At 45.8% G+C, this 24,918-nt stretch overlaps 1 protein-coding gene across 3 annotated transcripts in view; it reads left to right on the top strand.

The window, feature by feature from the left end:
- The first annotated feature begins 144 nt into the window (after positions 1-144).
- The window catches only part of DEPTOR (DEP domain containing MTOR interacting protein), a 102,212-nt gene continuing 77,438 nt past the window's right edge, over positions 145-24,918 (top strand). The window contains exons 1-3 of one of the 3 annotated variants that reach the window (XM_075825785.1): positions 145-363; positions 13,188-13,685; positions 16,278-16,365. In XM_075825785.1, the coding sequence (XP_075681900.1) occupies positions 16,280-16,365 (86 nt within the window). In that variant the 5' untranslated portion in view covers positions 145-363; positions 13,188-13,685; positions 16,278-16,279. Of the gene's footprint in view, positions 364-13,022; positions 13,686-14,604; positions 14,676-16,277; positions 16,366-24,918 lie in introns of those variants that run through there. The other 2 variants (XM_075825786.1, XM_075825784.1) reach the window with 2 other exon arrangements.

The raw sequence follows: 24,918 nt of genomic DNA, 5'->3' as shown, positions 1-24,918 counted from the left end.
TGATTGGCTGAGCAGGGGATTGTGGGACAAGACTGAGCAGGGAGGAGAGACAGTGGCCATCTTTGGGAGAGACACATGGTGAGGAGATAGGGAGACTGTGAGTGCATTGCAGAGAGAAGAGAGTCCTGCACTGGGGCACACAGCACAGAGACCCAGAGACAGTCCTGACAGCCCAGCAGATCACTGTATGAGAGGAAGAAATGCTGCAGCAGCATCACCTCTGCAAAACAGCCTGATTCCAGGGAGGTTCCCTGCTCTGCAGCACAGGAGGATTTTGCCTGCCACTCCATTGTCGTCCACGCGTCTGAACGCTGCGGCCCCGAGCTGGATCCCGGGGGAATATCATCTCTGCTGCAAGAAGTAGTGAGTACACATTGCTGGAACTGATTGTGCGGATATTAAGGACTTAGTGACAGAACTGTTCTGGAGAGGAAGTTCAGTATCTAAGTGCACCAACGGTTCCTGAAAAGCGTGCCAGCGTCCGCGGCAACAGGGCCCCAACGTTTGGACTTTGTTCATTGCATTACTGCAGCCATTAGTACAGTATAAGGCCGGATTCACACGAGCGTGTGCGTTTTGCGCACGCAAAAAACGCGGCGTTTTGCGTGCACAAAAGGCACTTAACAGCTCCGTGTGTCATGATCATATGATGGTCGGCTGCGTGATTTTCGCGCAGCCGCCATCATTATAACACTCCGTTTGTATGTTTGTAAACAGAAAAGCACGTGGGATTTACATTCATAGTTTTACTGCTGTTGCGCGAATCACGCGCGTCCCACGGAAGCGCTTCCGTGGGGTACGCGTGATTTTCACGCACCCATTGACTTCAATGGGTGCGTGATGCGCGAAATACGCCCAAAGAACGGACATGTCGTAAGTTTTACGCAGTGGGCTCACGCTGCGCAAAAATCACTGACTGTCTGCACGGCCCCATACACTAACATAGGTCCGTGCGAAAATCCGTGTGAAAATCACGCGCGTTGCACGGACATATATCACGTTCATCTGAATAAGCCCTAAGTGTGTGCCGGCTATTACCAGCGGTATAAGTGTGTGGCAGCTATTACCAGCGGTATAAGCGTGTGCCGGCTATTACCGGCGGTATAAGCTTGTGCCGGCTATTACCGGCGGTATAAGCGTGTGCCGGCTATTACCGGCAGTATAGGCGCGTGGCGGCTATTACCAGCGGTATAGGCGCGTGGCGGCTATTACCAGCGGTATAAGCGCGTGGCAGCTATTACCAGCGGTATAAGCGCGTGCCGGCTATTACCAGCGGTATAAGCGCGTGCCGGCTATTACCGGCGGTATAAGCGCGTGCCGGCTGTTACCGGCGGTATAAGCGTGTGCCGGCTATTACCGGCGGTATAAGCGGGTGCCGGCTATTACCGGCGGTATAAGCGTGTTCCGGGTATTACCGGCGGTATAAGCGTGTGCCGGCTATTACCGGCGGTATAAGCGTGTGCCGGCTATTACCGGCGGTATAAGGGTGTGCCGGCTATTACCGGCGGTATAAGGGTGTGCCGGCTATTACCGGCGGTATAAGCGTGTGCCGGCTATTCCCGGCGGTATAAGCGTGTGCCGGCTATGACCGGCGGTATAAGCGTGTGCTGGCTATGACCGGCAGTATAACCATACCTCCCAACTTTTGAATTCGGAAAAGAGGTGCATTTTAAGCCACGCCCCCTAACCACGCCCAATATCCCGCATCAACACATCAAATCACAGCCAGATCCTTCTGCAAATAACGCGCGCACATTCTCACTGCGGATCTCTGGACTGTCTGGATATCACAGATATTATGGGTCAGGTTATATCGTCTTTATGTTACTTTTCCTATCTTGGGTATAACATTTACTCATCACGGCGGCAGCAGCTGCAGGACAAACCAAAAGGCTGAGAACAATGAAAGTCAAGAGGGAGACCATGTGGTTGATGACTTTTCAATTGACAGGTAGCAGAGTTACATGATGGGTTTTTTTTTTTCCAGTTGTGTAAATCTGCTACCGGTCAATGGAAAAATCATCCACCAGCCCCCCTGTAGATAGCTCCACACACACAGCCCCCCTGTAGATAGCTCCACACACAGCCCCCCTGTAGATAGCTCCACACACAGCCCCCCCTGTAGATAGCTCCACACACAGCCCCCCATGTAGATAGCTCCACACACAGCCCCCCATGTAGATAGCTCCACACACAGCCCCCCATGTAGATAGCTCCACACCAAGCCCCCCAATGTAGATAGCTCCACACACAGCCCCCCATGTAGATAGCTCCACACACAGCCCCCCATGTAGATAGCTCCACACACAGCCCCCCATGTAGATAGCTCCACACGCAGCCCCCCATGTAGATAGCTCCACACGCAGCCCCCCATGTAGATAGCTCCACACGCAGCCCCCATGTAGATAGCTCCACACGCAGCCCCCCATGTAGATAGCTCCACACGCAGCCCCCATGTAGATAGCTCCACACGCAGCCCCCCATGTAGATAGCTCCACACGCAGCCCCCCATGTAGATAGCTCCACACGCAGCCCCCCATGTAGATAGCTCCACACGCAGCCCCCCTGTAGATAGCATCAGATGCAGCCCCCCTCTAGATAGCGTCAGACGCAGCCCCCCATGTAGATAGCTCCACACGCAGCCCCCCATGTAGATAGCTCCACACGCAGCCCCCCATGTAGATAGCTCCACACGCAGGCCCCTGTAGATAGCGTCAGACGCAGCCCCCCTGTAGATAGCGTCAGACGCAGCCCCCCTGTAGATAGCGTCAGACGCAGCCTCCCTGTAGATAGCGCCACACACAGCCCCCTGTAGATAGCTCCACACACAGTCCCCCTGTAGGTGCCACATTGCCGCCAGAGCGGTAGAGGTAGGCTTTATTCACACAACAGGGTCCGAGTGTCGGCCGATAAAAACGGACATTTTGGGCCATTTTTCCCGGCTGTTTTTGCATCCGTTCCGATTCTGTTCCGGGCCGTGTTGCCGTTTTTAACGGCCAATTTTGACCCGTTTTGCATCCGTTTTTTTCCCTGTCCGTTTTAAAATTGGATGAATTTCATTTACATTTGTTGCCACACACAGCCCCCTGGTAGGTAATGCCACCCAGCCCCCTGGTAGGTAATGCCACCCAGCCCCCTGGTAGGTAATGCCACCCAGCCCCCTGGTAGGTAATGCCACCCAGCCCCCTGGTAGGTAATGCCACCCAGCCCCCTGCAGGTAATGCTACCCAGCCCCCTGCAGGTAATGCCACCCTGCCCCCTGCAGGTAATGCCACACAGCCCCTTGTAGGTTGCAAGCACCCCCCCCCCCCTTCCAGGAGAAGTCACTGACTTCAATGTCCATATATGGACAGTGTAGTCACTGACTTCTCCTGGAGAGGAATCCCCGGCCACAGGGTCGGGGATTCCGCTTCAGAAGTGAGTGACGTCACTGTGTCCATATATAGACAGTGTGGTCAATCACTTCTCCTGTAGCCGAATCCCTGGCCACAGGGTCGGGGATTCCGCTTCACAAGTGAGTGACTACACTGTCCATATATGGACACAGTGACGTCACTCACTTCTCCTGTAGTGGGGATTCCGACTCCTACAGGGAGCAAAAAAAGACCCTCCTCACATGAACTCTGCACTGTGAGGAGGAGGAGGAGAGAGAGCGCGAACGACGGAAGACACGGACGTTACTCGGGACACATCCGGTGATGGCCGTGTATTACCCGGCCCCATAGACTTCTATTACCAGCAGTATAAGTGTGGGTGAGTGATCATTATCCTGTGTGGGTCACTGATATACTGTATATGTTCGGTGAAGACAGTATATTAACCCTTTGTTATCCCCATAACATTTCAGGGAATATTGATAAGTGTTGTACCAGCCAGGCCTGGCATATAGTCCATGCCCACCACTAAGGGGTCAATCACACAGAACTGTAACTGTTATGTTATTTGTGCTTTATTTCTTTATTTGCATCATTCTTATTCAGATCGCCCTTGTTTACCTTTCCCTAAATAAAACGGTTGAGTAGTTTCACCATAACCGCTTGTGAGTGTGTACTGAGCTCAGGTGGGGGTTTCCCGAGTCGACCCCTGGCAGAAGAGGAAGACCCTCCTGTTTTACTATAAAGCTCCTAGCAAAATTCGGGTGGAGGCACTGTGCCATAGTGAGGTGAGAACTACACTAAACCCTGCCTACAGAGGTCGGCCCAAAGGGGTGTTACACGATACTCAGAGCAGCTAGATAGTTCTCTAGCAAAACCTTCTTCAAGTTCTATTGGCGTCCTTCCGAAACACAACGTCTTGAATTTCTCGGAGCTACCACCAGGTTTGTGCTACTCTACCCATTAGCTGGTGCTAGGTGGTTGTCTCCCCGAAAAACAAAGAAGAGTTTGCTGGACTCGATGACATGCAAATAGTATTTGTTACAGGCTTGTTAAGGTTGTCCTGTGTTAGCAGCCTTCTTAATGTCTCTGTCTCTATATTCTAGGGCAAAGAAACCAGAGACAAGGGAGCCATCCACAAGGCTTCATTCCCAGACTAAGGCCTCATACAGACAGACGTAGCCGTGTGCGCAGCCCATGAGAACGTACACGGATGGCCGCGGAGTGTCATACGGGCCGTCCGTAATCACTGACCATGCACACAAAAGATGTGCATTCATTTCAATGGTGCAGGATCACAATTGCGAACCGTAAAATGACTTGTCCTGAGTTTTTGCGTTGTGGCCCCCACACGGCCCGTGTAAACCCCTATCATGTGTATGGGCCCATGGAAATGAGTGGGTCCGTAATTCATACGCACTTTTTTTTCATAATCTTTTATTGTAGAATTTTTTTATACACTAAAGAAAACAAGCCAAATAAACAGCTCTGAAAACATACATATCAGTACTAACGGCATTACTCATAGGAAAGACATTGGTATGCTTAGGCATATTTCCTACAGACAGTATCAAATAAATTCACATAACATATGATATGTAAGCAACAGACCCAGAATCGTCACATCGTAAATTTAGAACCAGGAACACTGTGTATAGTTTGTGACAACTCCCCAATCATCAGAAAAGAAAAGAAAAAGGAAAAGAGAAGGAAGGAAGGAAGGAAGGACAGGAGACGAAGGGAAGAAGCAAAGAATTAAAGGGTAGGAACAACAAGGAGAAGACTCCCTGTATCGTAACCCCCAAAGGGGGACAGAAGAAGGGGTGGACCTAGGAGGAAGAAAAGGCCCCCCCCAGACGGAAACCACTATAGTAACAGGCCGCGTATGACAGACCCCAACTATGGGAGGGTTCAGCTTAGCCAATCAGCAAAGTGTGGACCACATTTGAAGGACGACCATGCACTCCACAGAGAAAGAACTCTACCAAAGTGATCACTGTCTTCCGCTACAAGAGATTCCATTCGACACAAAAGATCCATCTCCACCACCCATCACACCAATGGAAGTAGATTTCCAATGTCTAGGAATAACTGTTCGGGCCGCAGTCAAGAAGTGCCGTAGTAGGCCCTTCTTTATGCCCGGCAAAGGGCCAGGAATCAGGGATAACAGAGCCACCTGAGGAGTGGGCACCAGCGGAGAACCCTCCACTATTGCATAGATGTCAAAAATAGCTTTCCAGAAAGTCTGCAATACTGGACACGACCACCAAATGTGCAACATCGTTCCGGTCTCATTCCCGCAACGCCAACACAAATCCGACACCTCAGGGTACATCCTATGTAGAATCTGTGGGCAACGGTACCATCTAGTCAGTATTGTAAAATTATTTTCCTGTGCATGGCAAGCCACAGTCATTTTGTGAGACAAAAAGAAAACTCGATCCCAATCTGCTAATGACACGTATACTCCAAGTTCTCGCTCCCGGGCGCTAACGTATGCAGGAGGCTGGTCAACACAGGCCTCCCAAAGTAAGGTATATAGAGTAGATATCACCCGAGCCAGAGGCTCTGTTTGAAGCAACACCGACTCAAAGGCAGGATTAGTGACGATACGCATCCCGTCCGGTAGAGCCGAACGCAAGAAGGTAGACAATTGGGCATACTCCATCCAAGAAAGTGTCCTTCCCGGGCAGGCCCCACGCAACTCCGACAAGGAAGGAAGCCGTCCCCCCATCTGACTACACCTGACATAGTCTTGTGCCAACAGAAGAGGACCAACTCAAAATGATTTGTATTGACAACCGGTGGAAATTCTGGGTTATCAAACAGCGGGCTGAGAAGCCCCGGTCTATGAGAGAGGCCCCTTCTAACCAACAGTCTGTCCCACAAAGTGAGAAAATGCTGGGTAAGTATTGGAAAGGTCATGAGAGACGGTCGATGATCAGGCAGAATCCACGGCAACGATCTAAGGGAGAGAGCGACTGTGGACTTCTCAATCCCCACCCACTGTTTATTAGGGCCATTATGAAATCAATCTACTACCCTTGCAAGAACCGCGGCCTGATGATATATTGACAAATCCGGGAGTCCAGCTCCCCCTTTCAATTTCGGACGGGACAGTGTCCTCAGGTTGAGGCGCGGCCTCAGAGTGCCCCACACAAAATTTCGAAAGGCCTTCTCCAGAGTCCTAAAAAACGATCCAGGAATCAGTACTGGAATGGCCTGAAACAGATACAAAAAAACGAGGGAGGATGTCCATTTTGATAGCGTTTATGCGGCCAAACCAGGAGAGTTGTGCTCGATAATAAGATTGTACGTTTTTGAGAGTGATTTGAAGTAAAGGATGATAGTTAAGAGGATAAAAATCCGCTACTGAACCCCCAAATATTTAATAGACCTCGACTGCCATTTAAAGGAAAAGGATGACCTTAGAAGATCCAGCACCTCAGGAGATAGGGAAATATTGAGTGCTTCAGTTTTCGTATAGTTTACCTTGAAGTTGCTGACCTGGCCAAATGCCTCGAATTCCCGAATGGATCCTTACTTACGTACTACTGTTTTAAACTCCACGTTCAGTTCCTTCCTAATCAACCATTCCAGATGAGACAGACGTCATCTTAATCGCTGTTTAACCTGTCAATGTTATTAAAGCATAGAATAACTTTACTGATCATGTTTCCACGCTTTATTTATCTCGCTCTTGGTTATCGGAGATTTGGACTAGCCATCTTACCTCCTTGGAAAAATTCTGATTAGAGTTTCCGCGCTCTCGCGAGAACTCCCCCAAGATCACATGACCGCGGCTGCTATTGGCTGCCACGATCGGATCTAAGACGACCCAGGGAGGCTGCCCTCACCTATTAGCTGTTTCAAGGTAGCTGTCCTTTCCCCTAGAACAAATACCGTTTGCAGGTCTAAGATTTCGGCAAACTCTTCTTTATTAAGATGCGTGTGCAGCACCTTCCTTCCTGGAAATTAGTGGTGACCCGAACTATCAGACTCCTGATCTAAACTTCTGCCGTGAATCACATATGAGAAGAATATTTTTACCTGGATTTCCTCTTTAAAGAGGAGGAAATCAGTCCTCTTTGTAACAACAATGTTGGATGATTTTTTTCTTAGAACTCTGTGCTGTTCCTCTGTTATTCCTCCTGCAAATATATGCAAAAATAAGTTACCATTCTCTTTGTCAATAAAAGGTGTCTCTACACAGTCTGGCAATGTCAGCACTGATTGGAGAATGTCAGGGTGTGTCGGGACTCTCTATTAACAAGAGGAATGGAAACGCCCAGAATAGTTATAGAGGAACAGAGCAATGCCAAGATAAGATGCTCCAGAATTGTTATTTCATGCTTATAGACATGCCAGCAAAGTGCTATTTAAGATTACTTTTGACGTGGATGCAACAGTATCCCTGTATAACTGCAGAATCAGGAAAAAATTCCCCAAATATTATTTTTCTGATCAAATTTGATTCTCCAAGATCGATACCAAAGTGACATCCTCTGTTGGCGTCATAAAATGATACCTATATAGGTTGTGACATTTTAGTACATTGGCCCTTGACAAAGGGGAAAGGGCAGTAATCCTGTTTATTGTGCAATTACGGATGGAATTTCTATTTAATCCTTTCACCGTCATAAGTCACTGAACGAATAGGAAATGTCAGAGAGGTCATCAGTGGGATTTCCTGTATATAGGGTTACCAACTACCAGTAAATCCACAGACAATCCATAATAATAGGGGACTTTAGTCCAGTGTCTGTGGTAAAAAAATATATAAGGCTGGCCATACATTTTAGATAGGTGACGGACCAACGCTCATTCTGCCCTGTTTATCTAATAAATTATCACGCATGCCGAAATCCAACAATCCCGTCCCGTCTCTCCTCCGACATCTTACGTTTTGGGTGAGTCAGGACGCCGCCATACACATTAGAAGGTCTGCTGGTCCCGCCGAAATCTTCGGGTTTGGCCGACATACGTCTAATGTGCATGGCCAGCTTAAGCGTGATTATTTTTGACGCTGGATGAGCTCGTACAGATTATTGTACCGTTCACAGTAAATGCTGCTAATGTGTTCGGCGAGGATTCATTGTTGTCATGATACATGTATCTTTAGATCATTGTTTATATATCCTATGTAACGTGACAAAATCACAAAACCGCCGCCACCCCCTCCTGCTCTATAATTGTATCTGCGTCTATAGGACGCAGATACAATTAAACTGATAACTAGCGCTGGCAGGGCATTGCCCTGCAAGTCAGCGCCTTTCAAGGATGCAGGTGGCACGATGACGTCATTGCGCCGCTTGTGCATTGAAAGGCTTTGAATGGCAGCGCTAGTGATCAATTTAATTGTATCTGCGTCCCAGTTCTTTGCCACGCCATTCAGTGCTTTTCAACCACTCAGGCGGCGCGATGATGTCATCATGCCGCTTGCGTCGTTCAGCTCCAGCAGACCTGCTCAGGAGAGGATGGCGCGGAAACTGGATCGGGTTAGTATGTAGTTTTAACCCCTTGCAACGTTTAAAACGGCGCACGCTATTAAGGGTCATGGGACCGTGCCGCTATCCTGATCAGTCACACAGTCCTGACTCCAGACCCACCTTTCCATGCTTGATTAACATCCCCCTGGCTGTTCTACATCACTACCAGTCTCCTCCAACTTTCTGCGCCATTTCCTTGTACTACTTGGGCACACACTGCGCAGCGAGGTGTACTCTGCCCGGCTTCATCGCTGCACCGCGCATGCCAGGGGGGTACAAGGTAACGGCGCATCCGCAAGAGTTGGATGAGGCTGCGAGTAATGTAGAACCGAGGGGGATGTCAATCAAGACTGCAAGGATATTCACATTCTGAGGGTATGTTCACACGTACACGTCCGATACGCCTGAAATTACGGAGCTGTTTTCAGGAGAAAACAGCTCCTGAATTTCAGACGTAAAGGCATGTGCAGGCGTTTTTCGCTGCGTCCATTACGGACGTAATTTTAGCTGTTTTTCTATGGAGTCCATGGAAGACGGCTCCAATTACGTCCCAAGAAGTGACAGGCACTTCTTTGACGCGGGCGTCTTTTTTACGCGCCGTCTTTTGACAGCGGGGCGTAAAAAAAAATGACCGTCGGCACAGAACATCGTAAAGCCCATTCAAATGAATGGGCAGATGTTTGCCGGCGCTTTGGAGCCGTATTTTCGGACGTAATTCGAGGCTAAAACGCCCGAATTACGTCCGTAAATAGTGTGTGTGAACCCAGCCTTACCATCATACCGCCCAGGATCCATTAACTCCTTATTCTAATTATAAAACCAAGACACGTTGTATTGGGAAGTGGAAGTGGCCACAGCTTTATTATTAACGCACTATATTTAGAATAATAAATAAAATTGAATCAGCTTGAAGACTTTATCCTCTTGTTGGAGCAGAAGGTAAGGCCCTGTTCACACTGAGGTTTTTTTACACGGTTTTTGACGCGGAAACCGCGTCGGAAACCGTGCCAAAAAACGGCTGAAAATGCCTCCCATTGATTTCAATGGGAGGTGGAGGCGTTTTTTTACCGCTCGTGGTAAAAAAAACGCTCGCGGTAAAAAGAAGCGTTATGCCCTATCTTCGGGCATTTACGCCTCTGACCTCCCATTGATATCAATGGGCGGCAGAGAAAGCGTATTTCGCTGCGTTTTTTGCCTGTAGCACTCAATGGGCGCGAGCGAAAAACGCAGCGAAATTCGCGACAAACGGGGTGCAGGCAGGTCAAAATTTTCCTCCTGCAAAAAACTCTGTGTGAAGTCAGCCTAAGTCCTTATTCACACGTGCGTGTCCGTTTTGCGCGCGCAAAAGGTCCGTGTGACATGCGTACATGGTGCGTGGCTGTGTGATTTTCACGCAGCCGGCATCATTATGACATTCCCTTTTTATGTGACGACACAGTAAAGAAGGAGGGGATTTCATGTTTCCCTTCTCTTCTTTACCAGCTATTGCGTGACTCACGCGCGTCACCCGGAAGTGGTTCCGTGTGCCGTGCGCGATTTGCACGCACCCACTGACTTCAATGGGTGCGTGCTGCGTGAAACACAGGCAAGTATAGGACATGTTGTGAGTTTTACGCAGCGGACACACGCCGCGTGAAATTCACTGACAGTCTGAATGGCCCCATTGAGTTACATAGGTCCGTGCGGCGCGCGTGAAAATCAACGCGCGTAGCACGGACGTATAACACGTTGGTGGGAATAAGGCCTAAGGGGGAAATGCACTTGAACCTTCACATTTATTAACTTTACCACACCCCTCGCACCACCCTGTAACCAATCCTGGATCCCTGGGCCTTTCATGAACTTTTCACCTGTCCTCCTCCATCCCTGGCACTTTCCCTAAGCGGTTCATTGCCTACAAGATCTAGCGGCGCCATTTCAATTTTCGCCTCAGGCAGCAGAAAAGCTAGAATCAGCCTCTAGTGTATATATATATATTTAAGTGTGCCTGAGTTTCTTTGTATGTGTATATATATATATGTGTGTATGTATATATCTGAACCTGTGTGTTTGTATCTGTGTATTAGATGTGTGTGTATGTACGTGTGCCTGTAAGTTTGTTTGCATGTGTGTGTTTGTGGGTATCTGTGTATCAGGTCCTGTTCACATCTGTGCTGGACACCCAGATGGACAGCCGACAAAGTCAATCGGTTCCGGTGGTGTCGGAGTTGCAATGGGACCGTTGCATCCGGTATTCCCTTGTTCTGCTCCTCTGATGGAGCAGAACAATGGAAAGCAGCGACGCAGATGTGAACAGAGCCTTAGATGTGTGTTTGCATCTTTATGCGTGTGTGTGTATATATATATATATATATATATATATATATATATATATATATATGTATATATTTGTGTGTATGTAAGGGTGCATTAAGATGAGATGTTTTTGGCCACAAAGTAAAAAAAAAAGGAACAAAACGCACTTTTACCGCGATGTGCTGTGGTTTCTGATACAGTTTTTTCCTGTGCGGCTTATTAAGGAGAAATATGTAAAATTAATGTGTTTCTCCTGTGAAACCGCACACGTAAAGCAACGTATCGCAAGCTGCAGCAATTTGTGCCAAAACTGTGTGTTTTTAACCACGTTTTTAGCCACGATTGTTAATGCATTCTTTACCGCGTGGCCAAAAAAAGTCTCATCTAAATGCCCCCTGTGTTCTTTTGAGTGTGTTTGTGAGTTTCTGTGTGTCTTTTATTTGTGTGTACGGGCACTTTCAGATGAGACTTGTGGTAAAAATGCACCAAAAGTCACGGCGAAAAAACGCATGCGGTTTTCCCTGACGTTTGTGATGCAGTTTTTGTCTGTGCAGGTTTTATAGGTGAACACACATCTATTTTACAAGTTTCACGATTTTTAATACGTTTTTTATTGCGTGGCCAATATCATCTCATCAAAATGCACCCGAAGGGCACATTCAGACGTGATAGATTTGCTGCGTAATTCTTCTGCGGACAGGCCACAGTGGAAATCCACAGCAGATTTTTTTCCGTTGGTTTCTATAGCTTTTTAGTTAACTGAGTGCAGACATTGCGGATAACGACTGTCCGTGAAAATAGCTTGCGGTACGGAATTTTTGTTCTTAGCACGCTCAGCCTTTGCAATACAAAGGCTGAAACCTTCGGCAAGTCCGCTGCAAAATCCGCCACGTCTGAATGAACACTCATATGTGCAAATTTTGCAGCAGATTGGTCACATAATTGCAGCGAATTTGTGGCAAAATTCACAGCGCAAAATTTCCGCCACGTTTGAACCGTGCCCTAAGCATCTGTATAATGAATGTGTGTATGTGTGTGTGTTTGTGTATTTATGTGGCTAAAATGATGCCTCCTTGTCTAGCCTGGCATATTCAGATTCCGGGTTTCACTGTGACCAGGGCATCAAATGCATAGCGTATGTACGCGCTCCTTGGGTTCATATGCGTTTCCTCGCCATTCTCCAGTTTCCTTGCAAACATACGAAGGACAATTGACTTCCTATGACATTGGGTCTTAAGTGTGTGAGATAGGAAAACCTTACTATGAGCCGTACCGGGGACAGGGACTTCTATGAGTACATTCTGTCTGTATGTAATGTGGAATATGTTGGCACCTCGTGAATGTGTAAGGGCACGCTGCCTTTTGGCCGGGCTTGTCTACTCCCAGGGAATGTCCTGGAGAGTCCTGCAAAAAGCAGAGACCTCCCAAAATATTTTATCTAGGGCGTGTTGCATTTTTTCACACCACAGTCTGGCATTTTTCTGTTTTGGAGGAAAAACGAAGTTTGCGATTTTTTTCTGTGTGTTTTTTTTTTTTTGTTTTTTCTTTCAATAAGGTTTTATTATAATTATGAAATATTATGCAATCAGGATTTTATGCGATATTGCATTGCATTTTTAAAATGTTTTTACCTTCAAAAAATTTTAGAAAGTTGCGACTTTACACAAATAATATCACATCCAATCCCTTTTATTCGCATGTAATTTTGCAGTGCAGAAAAAAAACAAAAAACATCACAGCCTAAAATGTAGCGGATTTATAAAGTTCAGTTACGAAACCTCAGGACTGATCTGAATGTGAAAGTTCTGACTTGTCCTTGCTGTGATTTTTTTTTTTTGTACCATCTCAGTTACCGTAGAGAAACTCCCAGCCCTACCCCCACCTCAGCTGGCAGTCTCCAAACCCAGCAAAGGGCTCACTGGTGGAGGAGGGGCAGCCCTGCGCTCTAACAATGTAGCTTTCTGTCTCTTTCATGAACTGGTTCCAGTACTGCACACATGTAATCCTGAGTGTTGCATTATTTTCCCAGGCTGGATACATTGAAGGCTTTGCACGCCGCATCCTGAACATTGCACAATAGAGGCTGCGAGAAGCTCGTCTACCTGTGCCCGTTACTTCACGTGGAAACACAAGCCGGCTCCGCAACCGTGGTGGTCAATGCCATCCAAGCCAAGACCCTGCTGCTGTCTCGTATAATCACCAGTCGGATGAACTGAGCCAGGAAACATTACTGTGTGTGAGTGAGTTTAGATCTTATATTAGACACTGGAGAAACTTTCACATCTGTCTCACAAGAGATCACCCAGTCTCAAAGTTCAACCTCCAGAGCTGACATCACAGTTCAGCACTAGCACACTCACCAGCTTTGTTTGCACAAGGACATGTAAAGAGATTCTGTGCATTTGCTAATTACTTCTGTGCAGAGATCAGACAAGCTGGAGACCTTCAGAAGTGTCCTACGGAAAGACCTGACTCCTCAGAAGGTGCTGACTTGGCTAGAGAAGGGACAGATCACTCCAGGCTGCAGGTCAGTATAATGAGAGGGTTACTTATTGATGGAAGGAATGTGGCTTATCCGGTGTATCTAGAATTACAAAATTGCACAAAAAAAAAAAGAATGCGAAAGAAATGCTGTAACGGTGTCCGATGCATGATTTACCAGGCAGCGTGTCTGTATGTAAACACTGGTGTAAAGCCGGACGTAGACAATGGATTTCACCCATGGAGGTTCCCATGAAAGGCTATTCTTTTGTATATGCTATAAATGTCTGATGAACTTCTACTAAAAGACATGGGAGTTTATCAACCAAAACAAAAAAAAAACAACGCAAATTAAAAATTCACAGTGTGGACCCAGCCTATATCTCTTTCAAGGCAAACCACCAGTAGGGCAATTTCCACATTACAGGGGTGTCTCATGAAGATAATAGAGGTGTATGATGAAGGTATATCCAGCACTCGATATAAAAGTTATAAGGTTTATTAGGTCATATTAAAACAAAGTTTAAAAACAAAAATCCCGGGACCACGCTTACGCGTTTCAGACCAATGAGGTCCTTAATCGTGTTTGAAGATAACCCATTTTTAATAGAAGCTGACAAAGAGATCTGGTGTTATTGCGGGGGAAGCAGCGCCTGGTCATGAATCCAAATGAACGGCTGACCATGCAATGCACGGACAGGCCAGGTATTCAACCGTGATGCGCTCTTATATAGCGGTTCTCCATTTTGGCTCATAGATGACGGTCCTGAGCGGAGAGGGGGTAGTCCGCTGATGTTTTTGTTATAGAGTGGTCGGCATATGAGCGGCTGAGAGATACTTCCAACCCGTCTTACCTATTTTGTTCCCATAGGAGGTTATGACCAAATTCTAAAACTTTTAGATTTTTTCTGTATAAAACAAAAATATATTTTCATATCAATTTGAAATTTTTCTTGTTATTTTAGCACTTTAAAGGGATGTCCACCAACCTGGCGGTTATAACCAGCCTAGGCTCCCAAGGAAGGGTCCTGCACAGGTAAGTCCATACCTTCATAAGGACTATAGCAGCAATGCGGAAGTTGCTATATCCCGTATGAAAATACAGATATGCCTGTGCAGAGTGGAACCGAGAGGTCAAGTTCCCCCAGGGATGCTTATGACACTGATGGATGAACGGCGCTCTGTATAGCTTGGGGTCAGAGTGAGATTCCACTCCTTAAACTAATAAATTAGTGCGGAGTACATTTACTGATTTAACAAATGTTTAAACCATTTGACCAAAATCTTCTATGTGAGGAAAAGTAAATAATTTAGTCTTGCAGCTTTTTGCTATTATTAGAAATATTTTCCGTGGAGATTTCTTCATCGTGGTCACAGTAAAATATTTTTGCATGCATGTTTTTTTGGTCCATATATTCTGATAATGAATTAAAAATGTTATTCAGGATGTAGAATTGATGACCTATCCACAGTACCCCCGTGATCAGCTGAAAGGAGCCCACCGGCCCGTTACTGTGGGGGATTATGCTGGCTAGTGATGCTTAGACCTATTTATGTGAATGAGGCCGAGCTACACTACCAAACACGACCACATAAACACGAGCAGTGCTTTGTCGGGTACGGCAGGGGAGGGGCTGTGGCTCTTCTTTTTTGTTAATCAATATTCTGTGTTGATTCCCTATAATAAAACGGTTGTCCAATCAGGACAACTCCTGTCCGTATGTCCTATAGGGGCATGTGGACATCAGAGAGAGGAGTCTCCCGCTTACATCCTCCCTTACATGAGCAGAGCGGAGGGCCACTAACAAAGAGTGTGTCTCTTTGGTGAACTGAATGGCTGCCGTGTAAGACTCGGACTACACTTAGAATTTGTGAAGCGCTACTGATTGATTTTTACTATTGAGTGACAGCTGCAGTCCACAAGATTGCATGCAACTCAATTCATTCATTTGGACTGCAGCTGTATATCAATAGTTCAAATCAATCAGTAGCACTACACATATTCTAACTATTGAGCTACAGCTGCAGTCCTAATTAATGCATTGGGTTGCATGCGATCTTGTGGACTGCAGCTGTCACTCAATAGTAAAAATCAATCAGGAGCACTCCAAAAAGTCTCAGTGTGGCCCTGGCCTTATGCTACATTTTCCGGCAGCTTCATCCACTGGCTAAATTAGTTGTTTGCCAAGGGCCTCGATATCAGAGTCGCCACGGATCAAAAGGTGAGCCAACCCTCAACATCAGTACGTCCGTGTAATCTGGGCAAATCTTTTTGTCCACGTTTACGGCAGGAAATTATATTCCTCTGTTACTCGGAGGCTCCTCTTTTGAGGTCCATAGACTTGGACCTCTGGACCTTCACTGGTGCTATACCCATACGACGGACATGTTTCACTGTGTTTGTGCACCTTAGAAGACCTATGTAAGAGGTTGGTCATTTGCCTGTAACAAAGGAATAGGTTCAGAGGGCAGAATCTCTAGAGCCCAGTCTTCACCTGCTGCCGGAGCTCGCTACTCGTGGTCCAACATCTTAATGATGGAGGTGTCTTATCATCACTGCTGCTCTTAAAGCCGAAAAATGTGTATGTTATTGTTGATAAAATGGCTCTTTTAATTCATCTAATGTTTTTTCTGATAGCAATGGATACAATCAGCATGGCCGTTTTGAAGAGAGCCACCGAGTTGGAACAGATGGGAGAGATACTCATCATTGGTGAACAGTTAAGGTGAGAATTTAATGTAGATTTTGCTTTCTTTATGTTGGTTACAGCCTAATTTAACTACAGTAACTTCATACAATATTATACACATTACATGCCGTTTTAGCTTACAGGGTGTGGTTGCTTATCTGGGTGACCACCATTTGAATACATGTAGTTATGTACATATACCGTGGTCACAGGAAGTTCTTTCTGCTCTGCAATTCTTCTCAATTCCACGTAGACTTGTTTTACAGGAAGCAGGCGACAATTGTACAAGAAATGAAGCATCAGATAAGGAAGGAAATGTGCAGGAACTAGGATGTTATATCCTTGTATTGAGTGGGGGGCTTCTGTATAGTGATATATTCCAAGTGTCTGCTTACACGGCCCGACATGGGCCGTGTAAACGAGCTCCGATCAATGAGATATTTTCGTCAATCATCACTCGTTTGCTCCTTTCACAAGGAGCTATGTATGGGGATAAGCAATCGTTACGACAATACATCTTCCCCATACATTTCTATCATGTTGGCAGCACATCTTCCCGTTTACAGAGGGAGATATGCTGCTGACAACGATAATATTTCTTGGAGCATAAACGACACAATCAGCCGATGACCGAGTATTTGCACAGGGCAATGATCGGGAACGAGCGCTCACATGAAAGCTCATTGCCCAAAAATTGGCCCGTGTAAAATGGCTTTTATTGTGTACTACGGGAAAAGCTCCTGGCGTATACGCTAAGTATATCCATAGGGCTCCATTAACCCGACAGAGCTTAAGAGTGGCATTTTGCCTTTGTCGGGCGGTATACTTCAGTAAAAATTTTTATAGAATAGCGTAGTAAATTATTACATTTAATACAACAGTATACTGCGTGGTATCAATTTTTTTTTACAATGGGACCCTGGGGATGACTTCTCCAACTGTATTCCTATACAGTGGGAAATGTCACAGCCTTCTGTCGGAGGTATGCGTCGAGAGCTTCTCTCGTCAAACGGAGAGCCATATTGCAAGATGAGCTAATAGACCGTGTCCCACGATCAGGATCCTCCCTCTATTACCTAACACTAAACTCTGTGTTCAGAAGAGCGCTCAACTTTAGAGGACCTAAAGTTTCCATTAAAAACCATAAATACCTCGTATACGCCCTGTAATGCTTTGTTATATTGCGGTTCCTGTGGTGATGAGAAGGCGTTTATGGTGGCCCACAATCTGATCCAAGGTTCTTCATACTGGGCAACCCCTTAAATCAGAAGCTTCAGGATTAATTCAATGACTAGCCGCCCCCAGGCAGATCACACAGGGGTCTCCTGACCAGAATATAGTCTCTCTTCTTTCTAGAGTGTCAGCTTTCTGGTCGATCTGGCAGGTTAGTCTATGATTGCATTACCATTTCTCAGCAGTTTGAGTAGTCAACCATTGAGGTCAATGCTTTGAAGAAGTCAGTGCCTTAAGCTAACAGTATGACTTGATGGATGATCTTCAAGAGGGTGACAGATCTCAAAGTCTATGGACAGTTTTTTAACTGATCTCCTATCAGTAGAAGGTAATTAAAAATCACGAAAGTGAACCAAGTGGAGGATGCTTTTTGTTTGCTAAACAAATCCTTGAAGGGCTTTAAAAAAAGGCACAACCCCTTGTAAATGTTCTGTCTGAAAAGAAATCCGTGTACCATCCCCCACCTCACACCCATTCCTCTTTCACATTTTTTGGGATGTAGCAGGGTGGCAACCATTACCTAAGGAATTTTTTTTTTCCAGTTCACAGAATGAAGAATAATGAGGTCAGTTCTTTTTAGGGAATGTTCACACGGAAAATTCTGCCGCAAATCCAACCAGGATAACGCAGGGAATCCCGGCCGAAAGTCCGCACCAAATCTAGTTTTATTTGGTAGCAGATTTTCATTCAGATCAGCTGCTGCAGAGAAGGAAAGGAGATTAATGAGTCAAAAGACCATAATTACCTCCCCTGGCACTTCTATGGCGACGCGTCACTGCTTTTCCGTCTGGTCTCTGTGCAGCCGACCTCCTGGGAAGACATTGCATCCCATGTGAATTCTGAAGCCTATGATTTTTGCTTGGAAATTTTCCGCAGCGCGTGGATGAGATTTGATAAAATCTCATCCACTTTGCCGCTACTGTAATACGCTGTGGATTTTCCACCTGCAAATCTGGACGGAGAAAATCGGCATAATTTCTGCTACGTGTGAACATACACCTTCAACTGAAAGTTCGTACCATTTACCTGAATGGGGTTGTTCAATTTGGGCAGCAAGCACGTAGATTTCTGCAAGTTCCATTTATCAAATAATTTTCCCTGACATTTCTGAAACAAAATCGTATAATATGACACTTCAGCTTTTCTTTACTATTGGGATGTGCAGTATTGAAGGACACGCATGTAACATGGAGGCACCATACAGCGGCACACAGATTTCCGCCATGCAGGCTCCATGGTGAAAATTTTCACTAGACTTTTTTTTTAGAGAAGGCTGCTACCTCTGCACTTTGAGCCTACAGAGGACAGCAGGGGTACAAACAGTCCCAAAAGGGGATGTGATTAGAGGCTTTGTGCACTTTTGAAAGGTATTTACTTATTTTTTTAAATAAAAAGGTCGATCAGTGTGTTTGCTGCAACTTTATGATTAGTTTTTATTAAAAAAGTTTTTGTTTTTTTTCGAGATACAGCTGCTTTGTATGCTATATACAGAGCAGCTGTATCTTTCGCTAAGACATGACTCCGTCAGGTACACAGGACTGACGGGTTCAGTGTCAGCGGGTCCCGTAATCGATCAGATCTAAGTTATGAACTTAGATGTGAACTCAGGTGGTTCCTGTGTGTCAGAGACCCGCTGGACCCGCTGACACTGAACCTGTCAGTCCCGCGGACCTGACGGGTACAGGATTCAGCGTAAGATACAGCTGCTCTGTATACAGGATACAAAGCGGCTGTAACTCAAAAAGTAAAAATTATTTTTAATAATTTACCTTTTTATTAAAAAAAAATATATAATTCCTTTCAGGTTTACATAGTCTTTAACATAAGGATCAGTAATGTTTTCCACACAATTCATTATGGTTTCAGCGCTTCAGTATAAGGTTAATGACTAGACCTGCACAGGACTTTGGTGGTCTTCAGGCTCTACTTTACAAGGTTCGCAGAGACTGTGAATTCTGAGTTTGAGAATAGTTCTTGACTTTCCGGTGGGGCAAGGAATGTAAGAATAATTGTCAGAAGTTACCACGGGAACATGTGGTTTTGGCATCTGACCTTTGTACTTTCAAAAGGGGTTTTAACAACCAAGAAACCACGCGGGCTGAGAACGTGATCGGACTGTAAAAAGTGAGGCAGGAATACTATGGATACAGCTCACCACATCATTAGATGATCAGAAGGTCGACGGGCTCGGGAGGACGTCTTCCTTTGTCGTATCTGTTCATCTTGCTAATGCCGACTCTTTCTAACTTCTGTGAAACTTTCTTCAAACCTCTAGCAAACTAAGGTTCTGTTCATACCGCCTTCAGTGTGTAGGTACAGCGCATGCGGCGGGAGTATAATGGACCGGATGTAAAGTGTCCTTTTGGCATACATTTGTCTGGCTGGTATGTGAAAACGTATACCGCGCGATTTTCTTGGCGTATGCAATGAACTTATGTATATTAACCCAATGTGAACAAGACCTAAACCGGTGTCTTTTACCTCTTGGTCCCCACTATCTGGCTTAGATGGTGGGACCTACGGTTCCTGTTGGTAGCCACAGGCCAAGAAGAGCTGGTGTACGATTCTCTCTATTCAAGTCTATGGCACTGATGAAAATATAAGGCCCATAGACTTGAATGGAGTGAGTCGTGCACATGTGGGGCCAGCTCTCCTAGCCTCCCCCACCCCACCATCAATTTGGGTTTCCAGCGTTGAGCGTCACAGGAAATATACAGGTGCAGTAAATGATGCAGGGTTAGAGAGCAGCAATTTCAATTCCCTGCAGCTGTCCAGCACTATTATCCAAATTCGGCCTTCTCACATACGGAAAGGGTAAGTACACATGATGGCGGCAGCCACAAGCGTCCGAAACGATGCACCCGTACGGTGGCACGTGGCCATAAGATTAGCGGCAAAAATCGTGTGACCATTTGCCACCACATGGGGGAGAGGTTTCAGCCATGTGCAGCTGCCGCCCTTGTGTGTACTTACCCGAAGGTTAGTTTAATGCTAGGCCTGCCGTGGCAATGGTACCACCCAGCGTGTAGGAGCGTCTCTCCAGAGATCACAAGCGGAGGTACACTTTAATGCTGGAACCCCACATGCAGTTTTTGATGCAGATTTTTGAGCTAAACAAAGAAGTGGATCTAAAACAAAGAAGTATAAAGGAAGGAATGCTACTTTTCCGCTCTTCTGTATTCATTCCTGTGTTTGGCTGAAAAAAAATGGCCACAAACAGCATGTAATTCCAGTATACCAAGGGTATATTCACACATTTTTTGGTACAGTTTTTGAGGCCACAACTCTGAGTGGATTAAAAAAAAAAAGTGCAATTTTTCTTATATATTCCCCCCCCCCCCCACCCAAAAAAAAAACGGCACTGTGTGTACAGGGGCAAATACAGCAGACTACAGCCTGGCACAGCGCTAGGTCAGAAGTGACGCGTTTTCATAAAAACCCAAAGGATGGCTACACTTTAGTTCACACAATGCAGATAATGCAGATTTTGCATGTATATTTTTTAAGCCAAAACCAGGAACTGAACCTAAACAGAAGAAATATCTAAAGAAAGGCTTAGGGTATGTTCACACAGAGTTTTTTTTGCAGGCAGAAAAATCTGCGTAAATTAGGCCTTATGGGTCTGCTCTCCTGGATTCAATTCTAGTCTTGGCATAAAAAATGCATGCAAAATCTGCACTGTGTAAACAAGGCCTTAAACAGCAATTTGTTCTAGGCATTGGTGGGATTGTCAGTGTTTATCCTGCAGAAAAGTCCTTTCAACTTGCTCCAGGGTAGAGCTCCCATTGCACATCTCTAACGATGAAGACCCCACCTCATAATAAACATCAGACTTACAGGAAAGAGTCTGCTTCTGGATGGGAATTTATGGCGAGATCTTTCTCTGGCATCCGATTTTCTGGATCGCTGCGTCTGGAGTGTTTTTCTCCGCTGTATATATGTAGTCTTTGTATCTGTGTGTAAGCAGTGCTGTTATTTCTATCCTAAGTCCGTGCTGTACAAGGTACATCTGTCATGAGAGCTAAGCCTCCAAGACTTGCTCTATTCAGGATACATATTCCTGCACACAAGGGCAGCTGCTATGTTTCCACTAATCTTAAGAACAAGAAAACGTCTTCTGCCGAGTGGCATTGCCACTACTGACATTAAATATACAGCAGTATTCAGTTTTTGTAAAATAGCTGCATAAAAATAGAAAAAAAAACAAAGCAAATTTGTACCGTTTGGTGTATACAGCTTCTGTGCATATCTATGTGTCTCCGTGGTTGCAGACTACAAGTAAAAATGTTGTAGTCTGATCCTGCAGCCATACTCCCTTCCATCTGTCCCCCACTTTTTGCTCACTTACATTCGGTACGTTTGATTTAGGCTATGTTCACACGCTAAACAAAAAACGGCTGTAAAATACAGAGCTGTTTTTAAGGGAAAACGGTCTCTGACTTTCAGGCATTTTTTAGGCTTCAAACGTTTTTTAATGCGCTTTTTTTTGCGGTAGTTTTCGGAGCTGTTTTTCTATTGGCACAATGAAAAACTGCTCCAAAAACTGCTCAAGAAGTGACATGCACTTCTTTTTACGGGGCGTTTTTTACGCGCCATTTTTCAAACATAAAGAACCACCCCATCGGAGCGAAACGCAGTTTTTCCCATTAAAATCAATGGGCAGATGTTTGGAGGCGTTCAGCTTCTGTTTTTTTCTCCTTCTTTCGGGGCGTGTGAACATACCCACACCGTTCATGTAAGAAAGCTGGGTGACAAACCTTGTGGAAGCTGTCCCCTGGGAACGGATATAACTAAAAAACAGAACATCATTTTTTACTAATTCACCCAAAAATGTAATTTAAGGAAATGTTGTTTTTTTTTTGTTCGGTCTAGTTTTAGGTTTTGGGATGAAATTCTCCTTACAATCTGTCATACAGTCGCTAAATGCTCATGTTGACTGTTTATGCGGTGATTATAGTGTTGGATCCAATGGTGGCCGTTCTGCATTCCTCAAGCAGGTCCGACCTGACGGTCAAGAAGCACAAGTGAAGCTGCCGTATTAATGACCACATCACTCATTCACTACTGAGTCATTTACTGCATAGCAACAGTAGTTAATGTAGTGTAGAAGGTCACCGCTCCCAGTCACAAAATACTGACTGGACTATAAAGGCCTATTCACACGAGCATGTTTCTCGTCCGTGTTCTGTCCATCTTAACGGACACGACACTGACCGATTCAAGTCAATGGAGCTATTCGCGCATCCGTGTTTTTTCATGGAACGAGTGTGTGTTGCGAGAAACTCCCTTCTTCCATTTTTCCAGACCTCTTTGCCCATTGAAGTCAAAAGTTGTGCACAAACAACGGACAGAATACGGATGACATCCGTGTGCTGTCCGTTTTTCACGGGCAGCTGCTAAGGATAGAGGGAAAAAAAGAGGAAACAGGAAGTAGACGAGAAACAAGAAAAACGGCCGAAAATAAGCCGTGTGAACATACCCTAAGGGCATGACCACACATGGCGGAATTCCTCCGCAACTGTCCGCATCAATGCCGCACAGAATCTGCGTTGCAGATTCTGCAGCGGATCTGCACAAAATGTGCAGAAAATTGATGCGGACTGGCCGCTGCGGACTGCAGGAAAAGTGCTTCTCTTCTCCCTATTCAGTGCAGGATAGAGAGAAGGGACAGCACTTTCCCTAGTGAAAGTCAAAGAAATTCATACTTACCGCCCGTTGTCTTGGTGACGCGTCCCTCTTTCGGCATCCGGCCCGACCTCCCTGGATGACGCTCCAGTCCATGTGACCGCTGCAGCCTGTGCTTGGCCTGTGATTGGCTGCAGCCGTCACTTACACTGAAACGTCATCCTGGGAGGCCGGACTGGAGACAGAAGCAGGGAGTTCTCGGTAAGTATGAACTTATATTTTTTTTTACAGATACATGTATATTGAGATCGGTAGTCACTGTCCCGGGTGCAGAAACAGTTACTGCCGATCGCGTAACTCTTTCAGCACCCTGGACAGTGACTATTTACAGACGTCTCCTAGCAACGCTCCCGTCATTACGGGAGCCCCATTGACTTCCTCAGTCTGGCTGTAGACCTAGAAATACATAGGTCCAGCCAGAATGAAGAAATGTCATGGTAGTAAAAACAATACGCTCCGCAGCACACATAAGATCTGCGGACTTCATTGCGGAATTTTGACTCTCCATTGAAGTCAATGGAGAAATTCCGCCATGAGTCCGCAACCAGTCCGCCACTGCTCCGCAACAGACAGAGCATGCTGCGGACACCAAATTCCGCTCCGCAGCCTATGCTCCGCAGCGGAATTGTACGCATCGTGTAAACGAACACTGCTAAATTAAAGTGAAAGTCAATGGAGAAACAGCTCCGCTGCGGATTAACGCTGCGGAGTGTCCGCAGCGGAATTTAAGTGAAATTCCGCTATGTGTGAACCCGCCCTAAGGCTGGGCAACTCGCCATTTGGGTTCATCACGATTCTGTTTCTGTACAGAATTTCCGGAGTAGAAGCCCCGACTTTTCACACACAGTCATTGGCCCCGTCCTCATTGCGTGACGTTGCTGGCAGATTCCAGACTGCGCAGGTACTTCAGTTATATTTCCCGCGCCGCGATTAAGACACGAGTTACGTTGTCAAAGATTTGTCTCTCACACTCCTCTCACTGCAGCCAGCCAGGTATCGAGCCCATAAGTGGGTTTCATAGGGAATCGGGGACGGGATAACAAATGTATTTCTGCACATACAAGTCCTACCAGTATCTATAGGGGCCGGTATGTGCAGAAATACGTTCGTTGTGCCAAGGGAGCTATAGATCTGGAACTGAAGGGGGTGGTTTATGGGCTAATTTCTATGCAAAATAAAATGGTGGAACATCAGGCCGGTACACAGTCCAGTTATCAGAGATCTTACATGATCAAGATAGATTTTTTTCCACTGGAAGTAAACAATAAAGGTTTCCAGTGAGTGACTGCTAGAAGAGATCTTGAAAAACTTGAGGTATTGATACAGAATGCTGACAAATGTAATAACTTCATTAATGAATAACATTTTATTTTCTCAAATTTGAATAACGCCACTCAACTCAAGGGCGTGAAGTGAGGAGGAACGGGGGGTGGGGGGGGGGTTTGGGTTCCCCGTTCTCGTGACCATTGGGCATCCCAGCAATCGGACAATTAGCATATATCCAGTGGTTATTTTTGATTCTGGGGCTAACCCTTTAAGCTATGTTTACATAAAAGTTGGAAAACCCCTTTTAAAGGGATTGTATAACATTAGAATATCATGGCTGCCTTCTTCCAGAAACAGCGCCACTCTTATGTATGGGCTGTGTCTGGTATTGAAAGACGTTGTTTC

This window comes from Rhinoderma darwinii, chromosome 5 (assembly GCF_050947455.1).
Source record: "Rhinoderma darwinii isolate aRhiDar2 chromosome 5, aRhiDar2.hap1, whole genome shotgun sequence".
In the NCBI taxonomy this organism is placed as follows: Eukaryota; Metazoa; Chordata; class Amphibia; order Anura; family Rhinodermatidae; genus Rhinoderma; species Rhinoderma darwinii.
Note: the sequence above shows the minus strand (reverse complement) of the source record. Positions and strands in the feature narration are given on the sequence as shown.